The 19404-nt window shown below is 41.6% G+C and overlaps 1 protein-coding gene across 6 annotated transcripts in view; it reads left to right on the top strand.

Annotated features, from left to right (window-relative positions):
- LOC148114717 (uncharacterized) overlaps nucleotides 1–19045 on the top strand; it is a 36810-nt gene extending 17765 nt beyond the window's left edge. The window contains exons 3-6 of one of the 6 annotated variants that reach the window (XM_087890141.1): nucleotides 8973–9049; nucleotides 9340–9406; nucleotides 10158–10239; nucleotides 18083–19045. In XM_087890141.1, coding sequence (XP_087746267.1) covers nucleotides 8973–9049; nucleotides 9340–9406; nucleotides 10158–10239; nucleotides 18083–18090 — 234 coding nt within the window. In that variant the 3' untranslated portion in view covers nucleotides 18091–19045. Of the gene's footprint in view, nucleotides 1–8972; nucleotides 9050–9339; nucleotides 9407–10157; nucleotides 10373–18028 lie in introns of those variants that run through there. The other 5 variants (XM_087890142.1, XR_015733195.1, XR_015733196.1 and 2 more) reach the window with 5 other exon arrangements.
- The last annotated feature ends 359 nt before the right edge of the window (nucleotides 19046–19404 follow it).

Below are 19404 nucleotides of genomic sequence, written 5' to 3'. Positions count from 1 at the left end.
TGGGAGTTTTCCATATACTTATGGAATTCTTATCCCAGGTTTCCCATATATGGGATTCTTATTCTTACTCCAGGCATACTTACTCCTGCATCTGATACATTATTAATTAGTACATTAAATATTTTAGGGTAAAATAGGAAATATGATGAGCTGATTCATCATTCCTCAAGCTAAGAGCTTCCAACCAAGCCTCTGAAGTTGTTGAAATAAAGTAAAGAGAAAGAAGTGGACATGATATCCATAAGAGAGGGGTAATATTATGTCTAAGGCTAAAAAAGAGCTGTTTATAACATTATACATTATGTTTATAACTGTTTATAATGTCTTTGTTTGTGTGAGAGAGTATATGTGTGCATGTATGTGTACAAAGGAAGGGCACTGCAGCAGGAAATGTCCAATGGGAAGATAGGATAGCTTGCAGTCTGAACCAAATGCCTTGCACATTGTGGCTGAAGTGTTTCAATCCAGATTTTCTTAAACCAAGGTAGAGTTAAGCTGTTATGAGCATTGCAGAGAAGCAGTTTAAATGGTCTATTTATCAGAGGTCTATTTATCAATTTACTTCTCCAAAAATGCTAATTAGAGAACAATCTAGTTGAGAAAAAGATGCATAAAGAATCAGCCATAGAACTCTCAAACAAGATGTTGTAACAATAACAGCAACACAAGTTCTGCTGCTCAAAAATATACTGTTTTAGTATGGGGAGATTCTTCCTAACTGTCACCAATAACATTGTTGTACTGTCAGTGAGAAACTCTCTGAGCCAGGGGAAGAGTCAAACAGGGAATTAGTCTAGAATCTCTGTATAAGCATAAGAGGGCAAAACCCAGCCACAACCCCTTTGAATGCCATTCAGCTGCAACTTGGAGGCACTCTGCTAGCATTATGCTAAACCAGGTTAGCAGGGAAGTGGATGTCCCATCATCCCTGGGGAGAGCGTTGCATTAGTAGCAAGAGAAATGAGGGGAAATATTCAACTGCTAACTCATTCTCTGCAAATCATTAAGGGGAAAAACATTTATAAGGATGGAATTCTGTGTTATTTAAAAACATGGTTGCCATTAAAACTGGTAAGTGTGCATTTAATTTCTTCTACTCTTTCCATAACACGCAAAGCAAAGCAATTTACTCAAGCCTGGCCATTATAATGGCATGTATTTTGCCAAATCTCTGTTCCACATCACTGACTAGCAAGAGGCAGCAGTTAAATACATAACAGTGAGGCAAAGGACATGAGCCGAGCAGTCTTCCTTAACCTGATATGTCCAGATGTGTTGACTTACAGCTCATAAATTTTCTCAGGCACATCTGGATAGCACCTGGCCGATAAAGACTGCTCTGGAGAGGAGGGGGAAATTCCACAATTTGAGTGTATTCCACCAGGAATGTTGTGGCCTCTTTCTCCTTTGCAGAGGTTTTACAAACCTGAGGGAATTTGGAATGTGTACTGGAATCACAAAACTTAACTGAAAAGCTAAACTATCACTTCCAAAGAATAGCTTATTTATTCATTAAATGTCTATGCTGCCCATCTCACTGATACAGTGACTCTGGGTTGGCTTTTTAATTAGGCCAAACCCCCTTGAAAGAAACAGGAGCTACACAATGGAATGGAAGCACCTGCAGAAACATGAAGTCCAGGGGGACAGAAAACTGTATGCACTGAATTTCCTGCTGTTACAAGGGAAGGACTCTTAATGGCCTCATGCCCAAATTCAGCTCTGAAGAAACAGCTAACATTTCTGTTCTCCCACACTGCTTTAACAGTGATTCCACATTCTTGATATGTTAGATCAGGAAAGTACCACCTATGTTGCTAACCCTGGTTTTTGAAAAAAACAAAAAAACTTTTAATTGTGCATAATTTCCCACAGTGGCTTGGATAACATGAACTTTACTTTTCTGGTCTTCAGGCTGAATCACCATTATGTTGTAGTAGAACAGGGTTTCCCAACCTTGGCAACCTTAAGACCTGTGGACTTCAGCTTCCAAAATTCTCCAGGCAGTCATGCTGGCTGGGGAATTCTGGGAGTTTTATTTTATTTTATTTATTTTATCTCGAATTTATATACCGCACCTTCTCCCAAGGGACTCAGGGTGGTGTACAGCCAGATAAAAAACATACAATATAAACATTAAAAACAGTTAAAAGGATATATATTAATTTGGCCCCAATTTAAGATAACAGACCAATTAAAAATTAAAAAATATTTAAAAATATGTTAAGCCAGCCCGGCTTGCTGGAAAAAGAAAGTTTTAAGGGCACGGCGGAAGGCACCGAGGTCTTGGATTCTCCTTATCTCTGGGGGCAGCTGATTCCAGAGGGTAGGTGCCCCCACAGAGAAGGCCCTCCCCCTGGGGGTCACCAGCCTACATTGTTTGGCTGATGGCACCCCAAGGAGGCCCTCTCTGTGGGAGTGCAGAGGTCGGTGGAAGGTCGTCGGTAGCAGCAGGCGGTCTCAAAGATAACTAGGTCCTATGCCATGGAGCGCTTTAAAGGTGGTAACCAACACCTTGAAGCGCACCCGGAAGACCACTGGGAGCCAGTGCAGCTCACGCAGGAGTGGTGTTATGTGGGAGCGCCAAGTGGCTCCTGTAATTACCCGCGCGGCCGCATTCTGGACCAGTTGGAGCCTCCGGGTGCTCTTCAAGGGGAGCCCATGTAGAGAGCGTTGCAGTAGTCCAGGCGCGAGGTGACAAGAGCATGAGTGACTGTGCACAGGGAATCCCGATCAAGAAAGGGCCGCAACTGGCGAATCAGGCGAACCTGACAAAAGGTCTCCCTGGCTACAGCCATCAGATGTTCCTCCAAGGACAGCTGCGAATCCAGGAGGACTCCCAGATTGTGCGCCCTCTCTGCGGGGGCCAAAGACTCGCCCCCAGTGATGGAGTCAGTGATGGAGTCAACTGACTATATCGGGATGCCGGGAGCCACAGCCACTCAGTCTTGGAAGGGTTGAGCTTGAGCCTGTTCCTCCCCATCCAGATCCGCACGGCCTCCAGGCACTGGGACATCACTTCAAGGGCATCGTTGGGGTGGCCTGGGGTGGAGATGTACAGCTGGGTGTCATCAGCGTACTGATGGTATTTCACCCCAAAGCCACGGATGATCTCACCCAGCAGCTTCACATAAATATTGAACAGAAGGGGCGAGAGGACCGACCCCTGAGGCATTCCACAAATGAGAGGCCTCGAGGTCAACCTCTGCCCCCCTGCCAACACGAACTGCGACTGGTCTGAGAGAAAGGAGGAGAACCACCGTAACACGGTGCCCCCCATCCCCAACTCTTCCAACCGGTGCAGCATGATACCATGGTCGATGGTATCAAAAGCCGCTGAGAGGTCTAACAGGGCCAGAACAGAGGAGCAACCCCTGTCCCGAGCCCTCCAGAGATCATCTACCAACGTGACCAATGCCGTTTCCGTGCTGTGCCCAGACCTGAAACCCGACTGGAACGGATCTAGATAAGATGTTTCCTCCAGGAATTGTGGAAACTGTCGCGCGACCACACTCTCAACAACCTTCGCAACAAAGTGAAGGTTGGAGACAGGACGATAGTTGGCTAATACTGCCGGGTCCAGGGAAGGCTTCTTGAGGAGAGGCCTCACCACCGCCTCTTTCAAGGCGGCGGGGAAGTGACCCTCACTCAACGAATCGTTGATAATTCCCTGGAGCCAGCCTCGTGTAACCTCCCAGGAAGCCAGTACTAACCAGGAGGGACACGGGTCACGAGTTGAAGTCCACAGGTCTTAAAGTTGCCATGGTTGGGAAACTCTATAGCAGAGAATTAGGTATTTTTAAAGTTAAAATTGATGACATGTATACTTGTAACTGTATCTATGTCTAGCTGGTTATCTATAACTGTAAGGATATTTTGTTTAAAGAAAAAGGTGAGGTACAGAGGTGGGTAATATCAATGCCTCTATGCCTGTATGAAGCCAAGGACTTAACTGAGTCACCTTCACCAGCAGACTTCCCACAGTGTCTTTTTAAGGGCTCAGGGCTATTACCTAAAAATTCAAAGATTGAGCTGCCCAACTATAGTAGAACATTTTGAAAACTTGGTAATAGAGATTACTTTGTCTAAAGGGCACTGACAGATTTTACCTATATACCGTGCATACACAAATACGAAGAAGAAGAAAAACACAACAACCCAATATGTATGTGACTCAGCTGGGGTCCTCTGCTCCCCTCCTCACAAAGCCTAAATCTTGCAAATGGCTACACTAAGAAGAAAAGGAAGAAGTTAACTCACATATCGGTTTGATTTTTTTTTTTTTTTGCATTTTGTGTCTCCTCCCTGTAAGACTGAGAAGTGCTGTGACAGTGATTTCAAGAGCAAAAATCACCTTCTCCTATATTGCTCCCCCCTCTTCACTTCCAGCTGTCTGGGAGATTCCCTCCCAGACAGCTGGGAGGAAATCCAGTTGTTTTTTCCAGCCTGTGCTTTTCTTCAAAGTAGGCAAGCCAAATCCTTCTCTTGGATGCTTCTTTGGCTTCAAAATCCAACAGCAGCAAGGCTGGCTTACGTTGGGTGAATTTTGAAGCTCTGGCCCCTATTTTGCTGGGGGAATCTCTGATCAGGTGTCCATTTCCAGGACTGAGGCCAGCTGGACTTGAATTCTAAGAACCACTTTGATTCAGTTGTGCACATGGGAAACTTGCTAAGGAAGGAGCCATTTTGCTTGCTTGCATAGGGCCTTGGCAATTACAACATTTCTGTGCATCCTGGATTTGAACTTGGAACTCAAGCTTCCACTGCTCTTGCTTCATTGGATTTTTTTTCCATACCAAAAGAGAAAAAGAAAGAAAGAAAGAAAGAAAGAAAGAAAGAAAGAAAGAAAGAAAGAAAGAAAGAAAGAAAGAAAGAAAAAAAAGAAAGAAAGAAAGAAAGAAAGAAAGAAAGAAAGAAAGAAAGAAAGAAAGAACCACTGATCTAGATGACTCTTTAGGTACTAATTTTTTAAAAAAATTCTCCTTAAAAGCAATGTGTCTCTGCATAAATGCCACACATACACTTTAATGGGCTACTATTCACTGCCTACTCTCGCAAGGGCAAAGGGCTCCTGTGTGTAAAACTTGTCTGTTAGATTATATTCTAGTATGTTGTGTGAACCCAGGAAATTAGATAAATTAAGAAAATAGTGGTTAAGGTCATCATAAGTAAGAGTATCATGCAAGCCCAGCCAACTCCTTCCAGGTAGTTCTAACTTTATCCCTACTTTGAACTGACTATTCACAATTCCAGACCTGAATCTGGAAAGCAAAGCAACATTCTCATTTTGCATTGGGTTTACCAGAAGAGCCATGTGAAACTGGCAGCTCTTGTAAACAATCCCCTCAACACCTCAACAATACATTGTGTTGATGGGCAGAATCTGGTCTGAACAACTTGTTCTTGTAGCATCAGTTAAAGGAAATCTCAGAAAGGCATGTGCTGCAAAAGAACGGCTTACCGAGAGGATATTTATACTTCACCAATGAAAGAAGTCAAAGAAAACACAGAGCACAGATCTCCATAAGCTAATTGTGTTGGAAGATGGAGATTTTTTTGAACACTGAAATGCAGTAAAAAATATATACCATGATAGGGAAGGCTTTTAGCTAGGCAGTGCCAGCTCAGTCAGTTAACTCAGCCCTAAGCAAAGGTGAGTAACTTTCTCTCTCCCTCCTTATGAACTTTTATCTTTACTGAGCAGCACCCCAAACAGTGGTACAACCACTCTTTGTGCCTGTTCCACTGCTGCCACCAAGCCACACCATGAGCCACCAAACAGCTGATCAGAGTGTTAGGCATCATGGCTCAATTCTACTCTCAACAAGCTCACAAAACTCCTAAAATTTTAATAATTGAGTTTCATGAGCTGGTGCAAGCTGCCTGCAGCACACCACTGCAAACAGGACCATTTCAATGGGGGCTGCTCTCTACAAAGCAGCACACACCCATCTTTGTCTAAGATAGCCAGGAACCAGCTCATAGTCCATTGCAAAGACACAGGAGACTCTACAGCTAAGGTCTATCTATAGATTTTTGACTAACGTTTTCATCTATTCTACTCAGTTTATTATTTTACACATATGGTTAGTTTTGTTTAGTTTTTTGTTTGATGTTCATTTTCATTTTCTGCTGACCAGAGTCACATTTGTTAAGTTGGGTGGCCATATAAATGCTTTCAATAAATAACTAAAATCAATAAGAAAAAGTGGAAGAAGTGCATGATGAAGAAAGGAAGCAGGAACTGAATGTTCTCTTTCTACTAGTAAGTGCAAACTAAGAACTATATCCAGTGTAAATTTTCTGAGCCTCAATCAATTAATGCTCCTTATTGGAAATTCTTATGTCAGTTTTTGAAGAATAAACTTGGTATCAGAAGATTGAATCACCATCCTCCCTAAATGGCAGTGAGATGTTTCCTTTTCAAGCTGTAGATGATTTTGGCAATTTCTTTACTTCTAAGATTGTGAAGATTTAAAAGGTGCTGGAATTGTTGCAAAGCCGTTTGCAACAATGTGTTAAGAAATTATTGAAATACCTGAAGCACACTAAACATATGAAATTATTGTTAGAACCAACACATACTGATTGGGCGAGTGATAAGAAATCACGTAAAAGTACTTCAGGTTATATGATGTTCTTAAATGGATGTCCTGTTTATTGGCAAGTGCGTAAGCAGAATTTTGTTTCTTGTTCATCTACCGAAGCTGAATATGCTTGTGTTTCAGATGCATGTAATTCTCTAATGTGGTTTGATGCTTTGGTCACAGATATCTGGACACGTCCGATTGGACTTCACGGCTTGCGAAGACATAACATCAGGTTGAGAAGACAATATGTGTCCACAGTTGTTGTCAGTTTCATATACTTTCTGTCGCTTTCCTACCAATAGTGGGTTCCACTTACCTTCACTATTGGTTCAGAACCGGGCGCATGCGTGCTTGCTTGCTTCGCTCACGTGCAGCACTTCTGCGCATGCAGAAGTCTTCTCTGCATGCGCAGAGCATCCGTGATGATGTCCAGGCGGGTGGGTGGAGCCTCCCACCATCGCCACTACCGGTTCACCCGAACTGGGGTGAACCAATAGAAACCCACCACTGTTTCCTACTCTCCTGCCCTACCCACCCCATCTTTCTTATCCTTTTTTACCTGGCTGATCAGTTGTCAACAGACAGTTTAGCAGACTCCCCTTCCGCTACACTTTTTTTTCCAGCTTTCTTTTCTTTTTTTCTTTTCAAACCTTGAGAGGATTGCCGTCGCTTAACCTCTGCCTTGTTTCCTGACAATAAGAAGACAGAACCCCTTCCACAGGATTTCTGCATGAGACTTTAAATTGCAGTGACTCATATTTTAAATATGTGAATGCTCAAGGCCAACCACCTGACATCTGTGATTGTTCTTCTATCTTTTGGCAACCCTTGAGACCTTGGACCAACAAATATTGCTAGTTTTAGTTTCTAAACTAGGACTTTAGTTTCCTTACACAGCACTTTTCTGAGTTCAACTGTATTTTTGGTCACACATTTTCCACTGATTGAAATAGATTGAAATAGTTACACTTCTTGTTTGATTCTGTTCCCCCCGGCATTCCTTGGGATAAGCTTTGCTCTTCCCTTTTAGTTCACCCTTTATATTCCTCCCTGGGATCCTTAATCATTTTTTTAGTTTCAGCATCACAATTATGGTAGCTAGGAATACAGCCCTGCACTTGTTTTAGATGTACGTTGTGGAAATGTTTGTTAATGTGATATGCATTTCAGCCTGGATGTCATGATGCCACCTTAAACTTGATATGGAAAAGCCTGAGGTTTTTGCTTTTTACCCTGATTACTTTGTTCATCTATTGACGCCTTCTCTCTTTTATTTCCAGGTTGGTTGTTAGTTGTCTAGGTTTATGACGACCAGGGATATGGTGGGTGAGGGGTGGAGAATAAACTCACCATAATACAGTTTGTATATGGGGAGAAACCTTTGTAATACCCAACTTAAGACAGTGGCCCAGATCTGCAGGTTCTTGAGCCCTGAAAAATCAAAGAAGGACTTCATGCCTTGATACTACATGACTAGACTACTACAGCAATTTGTTGCTTGGGCCTCCTATTTGTCCTTTTCTCGTTCCGGTCCAAAACAACATACTGAGATTTGTTTTGTTATCTTGCCATTTTTCTCAAATTTGTCTTGGTGCATTGGCTTCTGTTAGCCATGTTACTGATTTACAGTAGGCTCCTTTATCTTGACATTCTGTTCTTTCAGTCAGATACTCCAGTATATCTTCTTGCTACATTAACTTCTCATAGCCTGGATTACAATAAGTTTGGGGCTTATTGTTGCTTCTGTTCACTGCAAGAACATGTCTTCAGGTTGGCATGCATCCCGCATCAGTTTTATAAAAGTGGCTGCTTTGCACCATTTCATTAGTAATAATATCAGCAGGAACAGTAGTAGTTGTAGTAGCAGTAACAGTTTATACAAGGCATAAAAGTTAATTAGAAATTGAATTAATAAGATTTTTAAAAGGGGGGAAATTGTGTATTTCAGTGTTCTTCTCTAGAGGACACCCAATAGCTCTTTTGCTGTAATTTATCAATATAAATGGGTCTCCTTTTATTCCTTGATGAAACTAGTAGAAATGGGACAGTTTGAATTGGGTTTTTAAATTCACAGAAGTACCCTTGCTGCTTGCCTTAAAAGAAGTGAATGTATGGTATCTAGTTGAATTTATAGTTCCAGTTAGACCCTTAGCTGGGTTGTTATTCTGAGATACAATTTTATTTTCATTGTATAGTGTATTTTAGTTTGCATATGATACATAATAACTTGCATACTTTGTGATGTACTTAATTATAGGCAAAAAATAAAATTATTATTGTCTGCTGACTTGGGATTTGTGAATGTAAATGGAATTCCTATTTGAAGTCTAAGGTCCTGCAGTTTTGAGGTTTAATAAAGCATTTTATTTTCCTCCCCATAAGGTTTTGGTTTTAATAGGCTGGTGGGATTGTCTGATTGGAAGCAGATGTTCTTCACTTCAGAAATGCTGGGAATCCAGGTAGAGTATTTAGACCCCCGTGACCATGGGAGGAGGGGAGGAGGAGGAGGAAGAAGAGGAGGAATACTTTACTTCCAGATCATAATTACTTAATTCTTATAGATTATTTTTCCATGAATTCAGATATTTTGAACATGGCTGATTTTACAAAATTGATTGCCTTTAGTTGCTTACAAAGCATAATAGTTAGATGAGGCTGTCTGTGACTGATTTCTAGGATCTTACCCAATAACTCCAAACACAGGATGCAGTGAACCAATGCTCTTTATTGATCAATGTTTCTTTTACAGGTATTTGGCTGGAAGTGGCCCCTGGACTCCTGGACCATGTCTTAAGTACCTGGGAGGCGGAGCTAAGGTAAGGAGGGGTCAGGGGAGGATCTAGGTGGATGTAGAGTTAACCCTTATCATACCTGGGATGGTGAATGGTGGGCATTTATACTTAACACTGTCCTAAAGAAAGTCATAGCAGATAACACCAATTCACTGGGAAAGTGTTTTTACAGTTTACCAAAATATATTTTATAACCAGCTTCCCCCCACTTCCATGAATCAATGAAGATGCAAAGAATTCAAAGGGAGTTCTAGCAAAGGACAAACTTATTTTCACCTCTATTATGTATAGCAATGCCATTAATTATAGCCTGGCACAGTTAATTATCTGTTGGCTGCTAGAAATCCTGGCTTCATTACAACAAAGTTAATGGGTCACATGCAAAAACCACCTTCATGTGCCATTTTAATAACCACAATTCAGTGCACACTTTGCCAGAATTGCATCCTGGATCTTAAGTGTGAATTACATTCAAGAACCAGAAGGATGATCAGAATCAGCAACTGTACAAGAAGGGTACCAGATGTTTAGATCCAGTATTGTCATGGAACAATACAAAGAATCAATTAGGGAGAAAAGAAGATGCTTGCAGCTAATTCTGGGGAAGTAAACCCCCCATACACACAAGCATGAGGACTTCCAAAAAACAGTACAAAACATGACAAACTTATCCATAGATCCAAGCCCCCAAGATGAGAAAATAAACAGAATATAACAAAATAACAGAGTTGGAAAGGGTTTGGAGGTGTTCTAATCCAACCCCCTGCTCTGGCAGGAAACCCTATATCATTTCAGACAAATGATTGTCCAATCCCTTTTTAAAACATCCATTGTTGGAGCACCTACAACTTCTGGAGGTGAGTTGTTCCACTGATTAATTGTTCTTTAGGAAATTTCTCTTTAGGTTGCTTCACTCCTTGATTAACTTCCATCCATTGCTTCATGTCCTGCCTTCAGGAGCTTTGGATAATAGGTTGAGCTCCTCTTCTTTGTGGCAAACCCTTAGATATTGGAACACTGCTATCATGTCACCCCTAGTCCTTCTTTTCATTAAACTAGACATACTCAATTCCAGCAACTGTTCTTTATATGGTTTACTCTCCAGTCCCCTAATCATCTTTGTTGCTCTTCTCTGCACTCTAGGAGTCTCAACATCTTTTTTACATCGTGGTGACCAAAACGGGATACAATATTCCAACTGTGGTCTTGGAATATACATATAAGCATATACATACAGAGTTCTCTTAGAGTTGGATTCTTTTTTCGTACCTTCAGACAAATCTTTAGAATTTGCTCTCATTACAATAAGCCTCAAGCTTCTCCATGATTAAAAGCAGGTGGCAAAGAAATATGAACAATGACTTTTTCTCTCTCCCTCCCCTTTTTACTTTAAAATTGCTTTCCTGCAAGTCTTTTATCTTTAATGTAGCCTTCAAATTAGGAAGGAAGTCTATTCCTCCCTCCCTCCCTCCCTCCCTCCCTCCCTCCCTCTCTCTCCCCCTCCTCCCTTCTTCCATGCAAGGGGCGGGGGGGGGGTGATACTTACATTTCCAATTAAATGTTTATAATAGTCAACTCCTTTCTTGCCAGACTTTGGATTTTTGGTGAGGTTAAGACGGTTTGCAGCAGAGGGAAGGACAGGAGGAGGAGTCTTTCCCAGGTCTTTCAGATCAGTCTGTTTTTATAAAAAGTAATTTAAGGCCCATCCTAAGGGGCTCATTTCTTTCATTGCAGAAGTGACTCTAACTGAATTGCCCTTGAGACCAGCATCCCTCCCACCTCCCCACATACCCAAAAGCTACTCTTAAGAGGCCAAAGCTCAAACATTCAGCTCCCAGTATTCAAATGTGCAACAAATGCAGACCATGCACTGCCTTCTCCAATCTGATACACTTCAGAGGGCCAGACTACATCTTAGTTGCATAGCCATGTGTGGTAGAGGATAATAAGAGACTATTCAAAGCTACCACCACGCTAGGGAAATCTACTTGAAAGTTTTCTCCAAAATTTAAAGCCCTGCAAACTGTGGCTTGGGCAGTCTTTCTCAACTTGGTGGATGTTAACTTCCAGAATTCTACAGCACATCCCAACATAGGGATATTGTGTTGAAATCCACGTGTCTTAAAGCTCCCAAGGTTGAGAAACATAGAGCTAGGGATATGATGTTTTTTTAAAAAGTATATCAAGCCCATTTTTAGCTTTTAATTCTATTTGTTTTGGCATTATGTTTGCTCCCTATAATATAATCCAGCACCCGACTTTGAGTCCTTGGCTACTGTATGAAAATGAGTGGAAAATCAATTAGTGTGTTGATCCTTTGTCTTATGTAAAAAAAAAAAAAAAAATTAAAAAACTCTCCAGGAATAATTTTTAGATGGCTAAAGCTAATTAGGATTATGATCGTAGTCCAGAATCCTTAAATAAAATAATTATGTCCTAAAAGAAGTATATAGATATAGAATATAAAACATGCGACAATACAAAAATGTGCAAAAAGATATCAAGCTTTTCCATGGTACAGGAGAGAAGATGGGTGCTGGCATAGGAGATGAATGGAGATGGAGATAATTAAATAGGGTTCACACAGTAATGACAGTAGGACAGCACCTAGTTATCTTTCCAGAGACATCTGCATCTTAAAGCAGTAATTTAAACATCATCCTATTGTCTCAGAGCATTCTGAATAATTTTTTTCTGACAACTTTATCAGAGTTTTTAAAGTGGAAAAATAAAACAAAATAACAGAAACTTAGTATTAAGACAGGGTTTGAAGAAAATTGGCATCCGTACCATATGCCAATGAGCACAGGACAACTGCTTGAAGTGGAGGCAGAGTTTATTCAACCGCAAGATATAAGCCCGGCAATCAAAGGTGGACACAAGTTAAAAGGATGGGAACAGAGATATTTATAGGGAAAAACATGTTTGCCTATATGTTTGTCTCAGGGTCCAGTGAGGAGGAAATGCAGTTTTCTCATCCCGAAGAGTATGATCATCTTGGCCCTTTTTGCAATGTGCTGGCAAATGATTTCCATATCTTGTTGTGATTTTCTTTGGTTATGATTGAGTTACTAGTATTTGCTAATTTCCTAATGGGAGATGTGTTTGGTCAGTTTATGGCTCAATGTAAGTGGAAAGACTTAAGTGATATTATTTTTATCACTTGTGGGTTCACTGATAGGTCAGGGGAGATTTAGGGTTTGTGAATGAAGTGGATGGAAAGAGTGGTCTTTTTATTTATTTATTTATTTATTATAGCGATTTATATGCCGCCTTTCTCCCTAGGGACTCAAGGCGGCTTACAATATGACAAATTCCAATACAAATCACAATGAAATAAAATTAAAATCAGCAACCCTGTTAAAAACAGTTTAAAATTATGACAATGTATCCCCAAACGGATCAGTTGAATTGACGAAAGAGCCACGTCTTCAGCTCGCGACGGAAGGAAAGAAGGTCAGGGGCTATTTTGCATAATATGTAGATATTGTTTATATCTATGTGCCTACTGATGGCTAACTTATTGCCAGGCTTCTAGAAATTCCATTTCTAGATAGCGTCTTTGGACTTGGCTTGGTCTAGGGCAGTGGTGGGTAGTAAAACTGGCGGAAGGCTCTGCCAACCCGCCACGACATCATCATGGGTGATCTGCACGTGTGCAGAAGCTTCTGCACGTGCGCAGAAGCACGAGCAAGCGAGCAAAGCAAGTGCGTGTGCATGCTCCCATTGTAAAGGTAAATAGAACCCACCCCTGGTCTAGGGTGATCACAAAATAGAATTAGCTCGTCATGTTTCCTGTCTAGTCTACCTTCCCTACCTGGGAAGGCTAATACATGGTGCTTGGGGAATTCTGGGAGTTGAAATCCACACCTCTTAAAGTTGCCAAACTTTGGAAAATACTGGCCTACATGATAGCATGTGGCTGTATGGTTGTACTGCACACATATGGATTTTGCGTTAACGTCACAATTAGGACTACAGCCCATGAGAAAAATGTAGACGTCTGTGGTATTCTGTAGGCTTAATGCAAACTGCATTTCCCCCCAAAGCTGTTTTTTGGAGAAGACAATCTGTTATTGGTTCAGTTTCCAATGAGACCAAATGATAAATAGATCTCAGTAGAAATCCTTCCTGTGTGTTCTGCTCCTGTCCCGATTTTAATTGTGGTCACTGTGTAACAACAAGAAGGCGATATGGGAAATGGAATCACAAAATAAAAGGCGTTCTCCAAACAGCGTGTCTGCGAGGCTCAATATGCCGCTCTTCTTTCCTGAAGCTGCAAAATTAAATCTGCTGTACTTCTGGTGGCTGAGCTTCAAATTCTGCAGGAAAGGGCCTGTTTCAGCCTTAAATAGTCTGCTGTTTTTCCTTATTTAGTCATTATGTATATTGTACTATTGATATGTTTTTAAATGTCTCATGCAAATGTGCATTCTCAAGGCCATTAAACTGAATTAATCTGTCATAAATCACAAGCACATGTTTTTACTTAGGGAAACTAGAAGAGTTTTCTGTGTCAGATCACTCCATCTATACAGTATTTTTTGCAAAAAAAAAAATTAACTTAGACAAAGCAAGGGTAGTCTGGAATCCCTCCCTCCCTCCCTCCCTCCCTCTCTCTCTCCCCCTCTCTCTCCCCCTCTCTCCCCCGCCCTCTCTCTCTCTCACACACACACACACAGAGCCACAAATATGTAACCTCAGTAACCTTGATAGATTACTACAGTATGTTATATGTGAGAATAACTTTGAAGATCATTTGGTAACTTCATTTAAGCTTTAACCTGGACTACCTGATAGAAGAATGCAGAGATAATAATGAAGAAGATTTGCACTAGGAAAAGAGATGGCATGAGAAAGAAACAACAACAAAAAACTAATGATAGAACTTTTCCCACTAGTCAGTTAGAACTGAAGAAGCTTCTTGGATGAGAAGCAAAATGTTTTCAAAGAAAAAAAACAACCAAGGAAGTCCAGTTGCCTTTTGGAAAAAGCACCTTTGGGACAACTGTGCTATGTGTTTTTGTCTTTTTAAAAATAACAGTTTTCCTCCATGAAAACTGGTTGGATTACTGCAAAGCCCTCTACATGGGACTGCCCTTGGGGTGTACCCGGAGGCTCCAATTGGTTCAGAATGCGGCCGCGCGAGTAGTTACGGGTGCGTCCCGCTATTCCCATATAACTCCACTATTGCGCGAGCTGCACTGGTTGCTGGTGGTCCTCCGGGTCCGCTTCAAGATGCTGATACTCACCTATAAAGCCCTTCATGGCACGGGCCCAGGGTATTTGCAGGATCACTTCCTACCGGCCTCCCACCGCCCAGTGCGCTCACATAGGGCTGCCCTCCTCCGGGTCCCCTCAGCTAGACAGTGTCGGCTGGCAGTCCGCAGGATGCGGGTGTTCTCTGTGGCCGCAATGACCCTCTGGAATGGGTTGCCCACCGAGCTCCGGACGGCCCCCGACCTCCGCACCTTCCGCGCCGACCTAAAGACATGGCTCTTCCACCAACTTCCCTGATCTGCCGCAGATTTTAACTTGGGGACTTGGGGATTTTAAATTGGTTTTAATATTATTTAATTTTCACTTATTGTCGGGTTGTCTTATTACTGTGAGCCGCCCCAAGTCCTACAGGAGAAGGGCAGCATATAAATCTGACTAAAATAAAAATAAATAAATAAATAAAATACCAGGAATGTCATGCTGGATCAGAACAACAGAAAGGGGAAGGAAGCAAAGGGCTTAATCCTCCATCATGGGCCTGATCCAGATAATTTTTCCTGTTTTTTTACTATTCCCAGGGCAGTCAGACAGTTGCTTGGTTTTAATTCCATTTGGATTCCACTGTGTTGTGGATAGCAATGTTAATCAACTCAGATTTCCTCATTGGCACATCTTGAGTCTCTGAAATAAAATGAAGGTCAACGGCACAGGCTAGAAAGCATAGAACATAGAATAATAGAGTTGGAAGGGACCTTGGAGGTCTTCTAGTCCACCCCCCCCGCTCAAGCAGGAGACCCTATTCCATTTCAGCTAAATGATTGTCCAGTCTCTTTTTGAAAGCCACCAGTGATGGAGCACCTACAACTTTTGAAGCAGGAGCAGGGGTGAAATCCAGCAGGTTCTGACAGGTTCTGGAGAACCGGTAGCGGAAATTTTGAGTAGTTCAGAGAACTGGCAAACACCACCTCTGGCTGGCCCCAGAGTGGGGTGGGAATGGAGATTTTGCAGTATCCTTCCCCTGCCACACCCACCATGTCACGCCCACCAAGCCACACCCACCAAGCCACACCCACAGAACCGGTAGTAAAAAAAATTGGATTTCATCACTGAGCAGGAGACTGTGAGTTCTAGTCCTGCCTTAGCCATGAAAGCAACTGGGTAACTTCGGGTGAATCACTCTCTCTCTCAGCCCAACCCATCTCACAGGGTTGTTGCTGTGAAGAAAATAGGAGGAGGAAAGTGTGTTTGGATACGCTCGCTGCCTTGAGTTATTTGTAAAAATAATAAAGGCAGGATACAAATAAATAAAATAAATGTAACCATCATCTGAACAAAAGGTGGTTTGCTGTCCTTTTACCCTGGAAAAACATTTTCTGTAGATTGGAATTCTGGGGAGTAGGAAGACTCTGGAATGATAGCATTGCTCTAATTAAAAACAGAAGCAAAGACGGCTGGGGATTTTTTCATGCTTTCCAGATACCAGACCATAGCAGAGACTTCTGTAAATTAAATGAGAACTGGGAAAGCTTAATCAAAACAAACTGAAAGTGGCCAACAGTCCCTTGCATCCAGATTGGTTGATTGATTAACCCTTTTATAATGTCACACTTAATTGACAGTGCTATTCCATTAAGGAGCAACCATTTTGCAACAAACTATTTTTAAACACATTTCACAGATAAATGTGACTTTGATAACACAGAGAAGCTAAATGTGCATATGTGTAGCCGCATATTTCAAGTCTTTGGGGATTTCAGCACAATGACTTTGAGAGAGCAGTTTGTCCTTGGTGCTATATGCAACTACAAAGAGCATTCTCTGGAGTGATTGATGGTTCTCTAATTGGAAAGAGGGGGAAAGAAAATCTCTTCGTATGTGGGAAACCAACATGTCACAGAGACAGACTGCTTTTGTTGATAGTCAGGTTGGGTCTTGCTAAACTGTGATGATATGCTGAATAAGTCAGTGTTAATAGATTCACACTGTATGCCAACCATAAACCGTGAATGAGAAACTCCACAAGCCAAAATGAAATAAGCCACTGGTGTTTAAGCACAGAGGGGAGTTTTATTTGGTTTCTTGGCCCCATGGTGGAGTTCTCAAATATGCAGCCTTCGCTGGCTGTTTAACATAATGCAGACCAGGAAAATCTGTTCCATAATTAAGCTGAACCTATAAACTGAACAAAATGTAACTGTCTATCCACCTATTTTCTCTTGTATAAGGATTCTGAAGCATGTCTCTTGAGAGGTTCAGATTTTGTTCCGAGGCAAGGCATTAAATTCCCCATGCATACATTAAACTTATATTTTTCAAATCATCCTTCATGTTTCCCCGCACCCCCCCCCCCGCACCCCTTTCTTAATATAAGCAGTGGATAAGCAGTGGATTTTTGTATGACCAGAATTCCAGATTATTTCATTCCATTTTCAGTTTTATAGAATAAAAAAGCAACCTGAGAACTTTTGTGGTTTCCATACCTCTTTGTTGCTTTCCTTCCTTCTTTCTCTCTCATTCTCTCTCACCCCCTTCCCCCACTTCCATCTGTAATTTGTTCCTTCTGAAAGCGACATCTGGTATTGGGGTACAGGAGAGGGATGATGGTGAAAATAAAATCAGTCACTAACAAAAGGGCTTCAGATGGAAGTCAAAGTCAATTCCTCAGGCAGCTAAGATCCATGCTCCTGCCAGGTAAATGTGAAAACTGAGATTCACTCAAATACGAAACCTTCAAATATATGGCAGGTATCAAGTGCGAAGAATCACAACCATACATTAAGCTGCTGCTCAGATTTATTGTTCAGACCTATACTCAAGAATGTAGTCAACTAAAGTTCAGTGCTAAAGTGGTGCCAGAAAAGGGTCAATAGAATTCAAGAGGGTTGGACTTAGACATCTGTGGGAATGTAACAATTCTAGGCTGATGACATACTTAACTCTTCCACCAGCTTTGCCTGCTTTTCTCCTATAGCAGGAGTTATATCAGTGATGCCTTCAAACAGGAAAGTGGGAATCTTTTACTGAGACAAGGGTTAGTTGGGAGTGGCATGCTTTTCCAGTGTTCCTTCTTGCACAGCCAGATTGCTCCATCATCAGCAGAAACCAGCAATGATTTCTGGAAGATAGAATTGGGCAACTTTCCTTGTATTCACTCTGTCAACTGTGAATATGCCCTCCAGACACATTTTTCTGCTCCACTTTCAAAGGAGCATTTTCCTACTTCTGTCACTCAAGTGCTGCTAACTGGTTTCCCTTTTACTTCCTTCGGTAAAGCCTCTTCACTTTGATCTCCTCACCCTGCCTTTCCTAAATCACGTTTTGTTAGAGTAGTCTTGCCTACCAGCCCTGTGTTTTAAATACTTGTCTTTTATGTAGCATTTTTAAAGTTATTATTTTTCTTCCCCTGACCTATCTACTTTTCTGTAGGGTGATCGCTGTTTTTAACGCCCACCAGTACACCATTTCATTATTTTTTTCCAGTGACTTGAAGAAAATAGTCCTTCATTGGAAAAAAGAAAAAGGAGGAGGAAGAGGAGAAGGAGAAGGAGAAGAAAGAAGAGGAGGGGGAGGGGGAGGGGGAGGAGAAAAGAAGTTGATTGCTCAGACAAAGAAAAATAGTAATTGAGATGGATTGGGTTGGGTTGGGTAGTCAGTCATGTTTTGAATCAGGAATGTTCTGTATGAATTAAAGCAAAAGAGCAAAAAGTGAGCTCCATCCTTAATTGATGCAGCAAGGGAAGAGCAATGTTGCCTGCACTGTTTATTCATGTTTATCACCTGAAATTTGGCCTAGTTTGGATGTGGGTTTAGCACTTTTTCAACAGAGATCACAATCAAATTTAGAACTAATTCAACTGACAACGACCCATCACTCAGGTAACCTCAGAAATTGGCTTAAACCCTCCATCTCAAGAACCCACTTACATTTGCAGAATCCCACACCACTTCCTATTAGAAAGGCAACTGGTAGTTGCTTTTACTGTTGGCAGCAATCCTCAGCAGGAAATGAAAGAAAAACAAGGGGAATCTAGCAATCACTTTCTTTAATTTAGCCCATATTAAAATGGCAAGGTCAGTACCACTTTCTGCATTTGTTTCCTGAATGGGATTCAGCAATTTAATTACTGTAACTTAGTCAACATGCTTTGTGCCAACTAAAGGACTGGTGAATCACATATTATCAAACCTTCTTTCTAGAGCCTTTGTGTGGATGAGAAAGAAATTGTTTTTAGTGTTGCCTTTCCTAGCTCTTGTTATTGTTATTAAATTGTACACACCATTTATCCTTGACTTTGTCTTCAAGTAGAAGCCTACTTTCCAAATGTTTATGTGGATAATTATAATGGAAAATACTTTGTAACAAAAAAGTAGGCTAACACATTGTATTAAAACACATGAGGTGATCTTACATCTTATAGTAAAATATGTAAGTGTCATAAGGTACTGTCAGACCTCCTGATTTTTGGCTGCAACAGATTAACTGGGTTCTCCTCCTCCAACATGACAAATATGTAGAACAGCTTTTCCTAAGCTTGAGTCTGTTTGGTTTAACACAGGGGTGTCAAACTCAAGGCCCGGGTGCCAGATCTGGCCCGCGGGGTACTTAAATCTGGCCCACGGGGCCATCTTGGAAACAGCAGTCCGGCCTGTGGTGCTTCTGCCAGTGAAAACAAGGTCCTGAGCTCCATTTTCGGGTGCCACAGACTCCTGCGACCCTCTACCAGTGAAAATGGAGCTTGGGAGGGTCCTCCCGAGCTCCATTTTCACTGGCAGAGAGTTGCAGGTCGTGGCACCCAAAAATG

This window comes from Pantherophis guttatus, chromosome 3, assembly GCF_059756535.1.
Source record: "Pantherophis guttatus breed Tessera chromosome 3, ASM5975653v1, whole genome shotgun sequence".
NCBI classification, from domain to species: Eukaryota; Metazoa; Chordata; class Lepidosauria; order Squamata; family Colubridae; genus Pantherophis; species Pantherophis guttatus.
The sequence above is the reverse complement of the archived record's forward strand: the minus strand, read 5'-3'. Positions and strand labels throughout refer to the sequence as shown.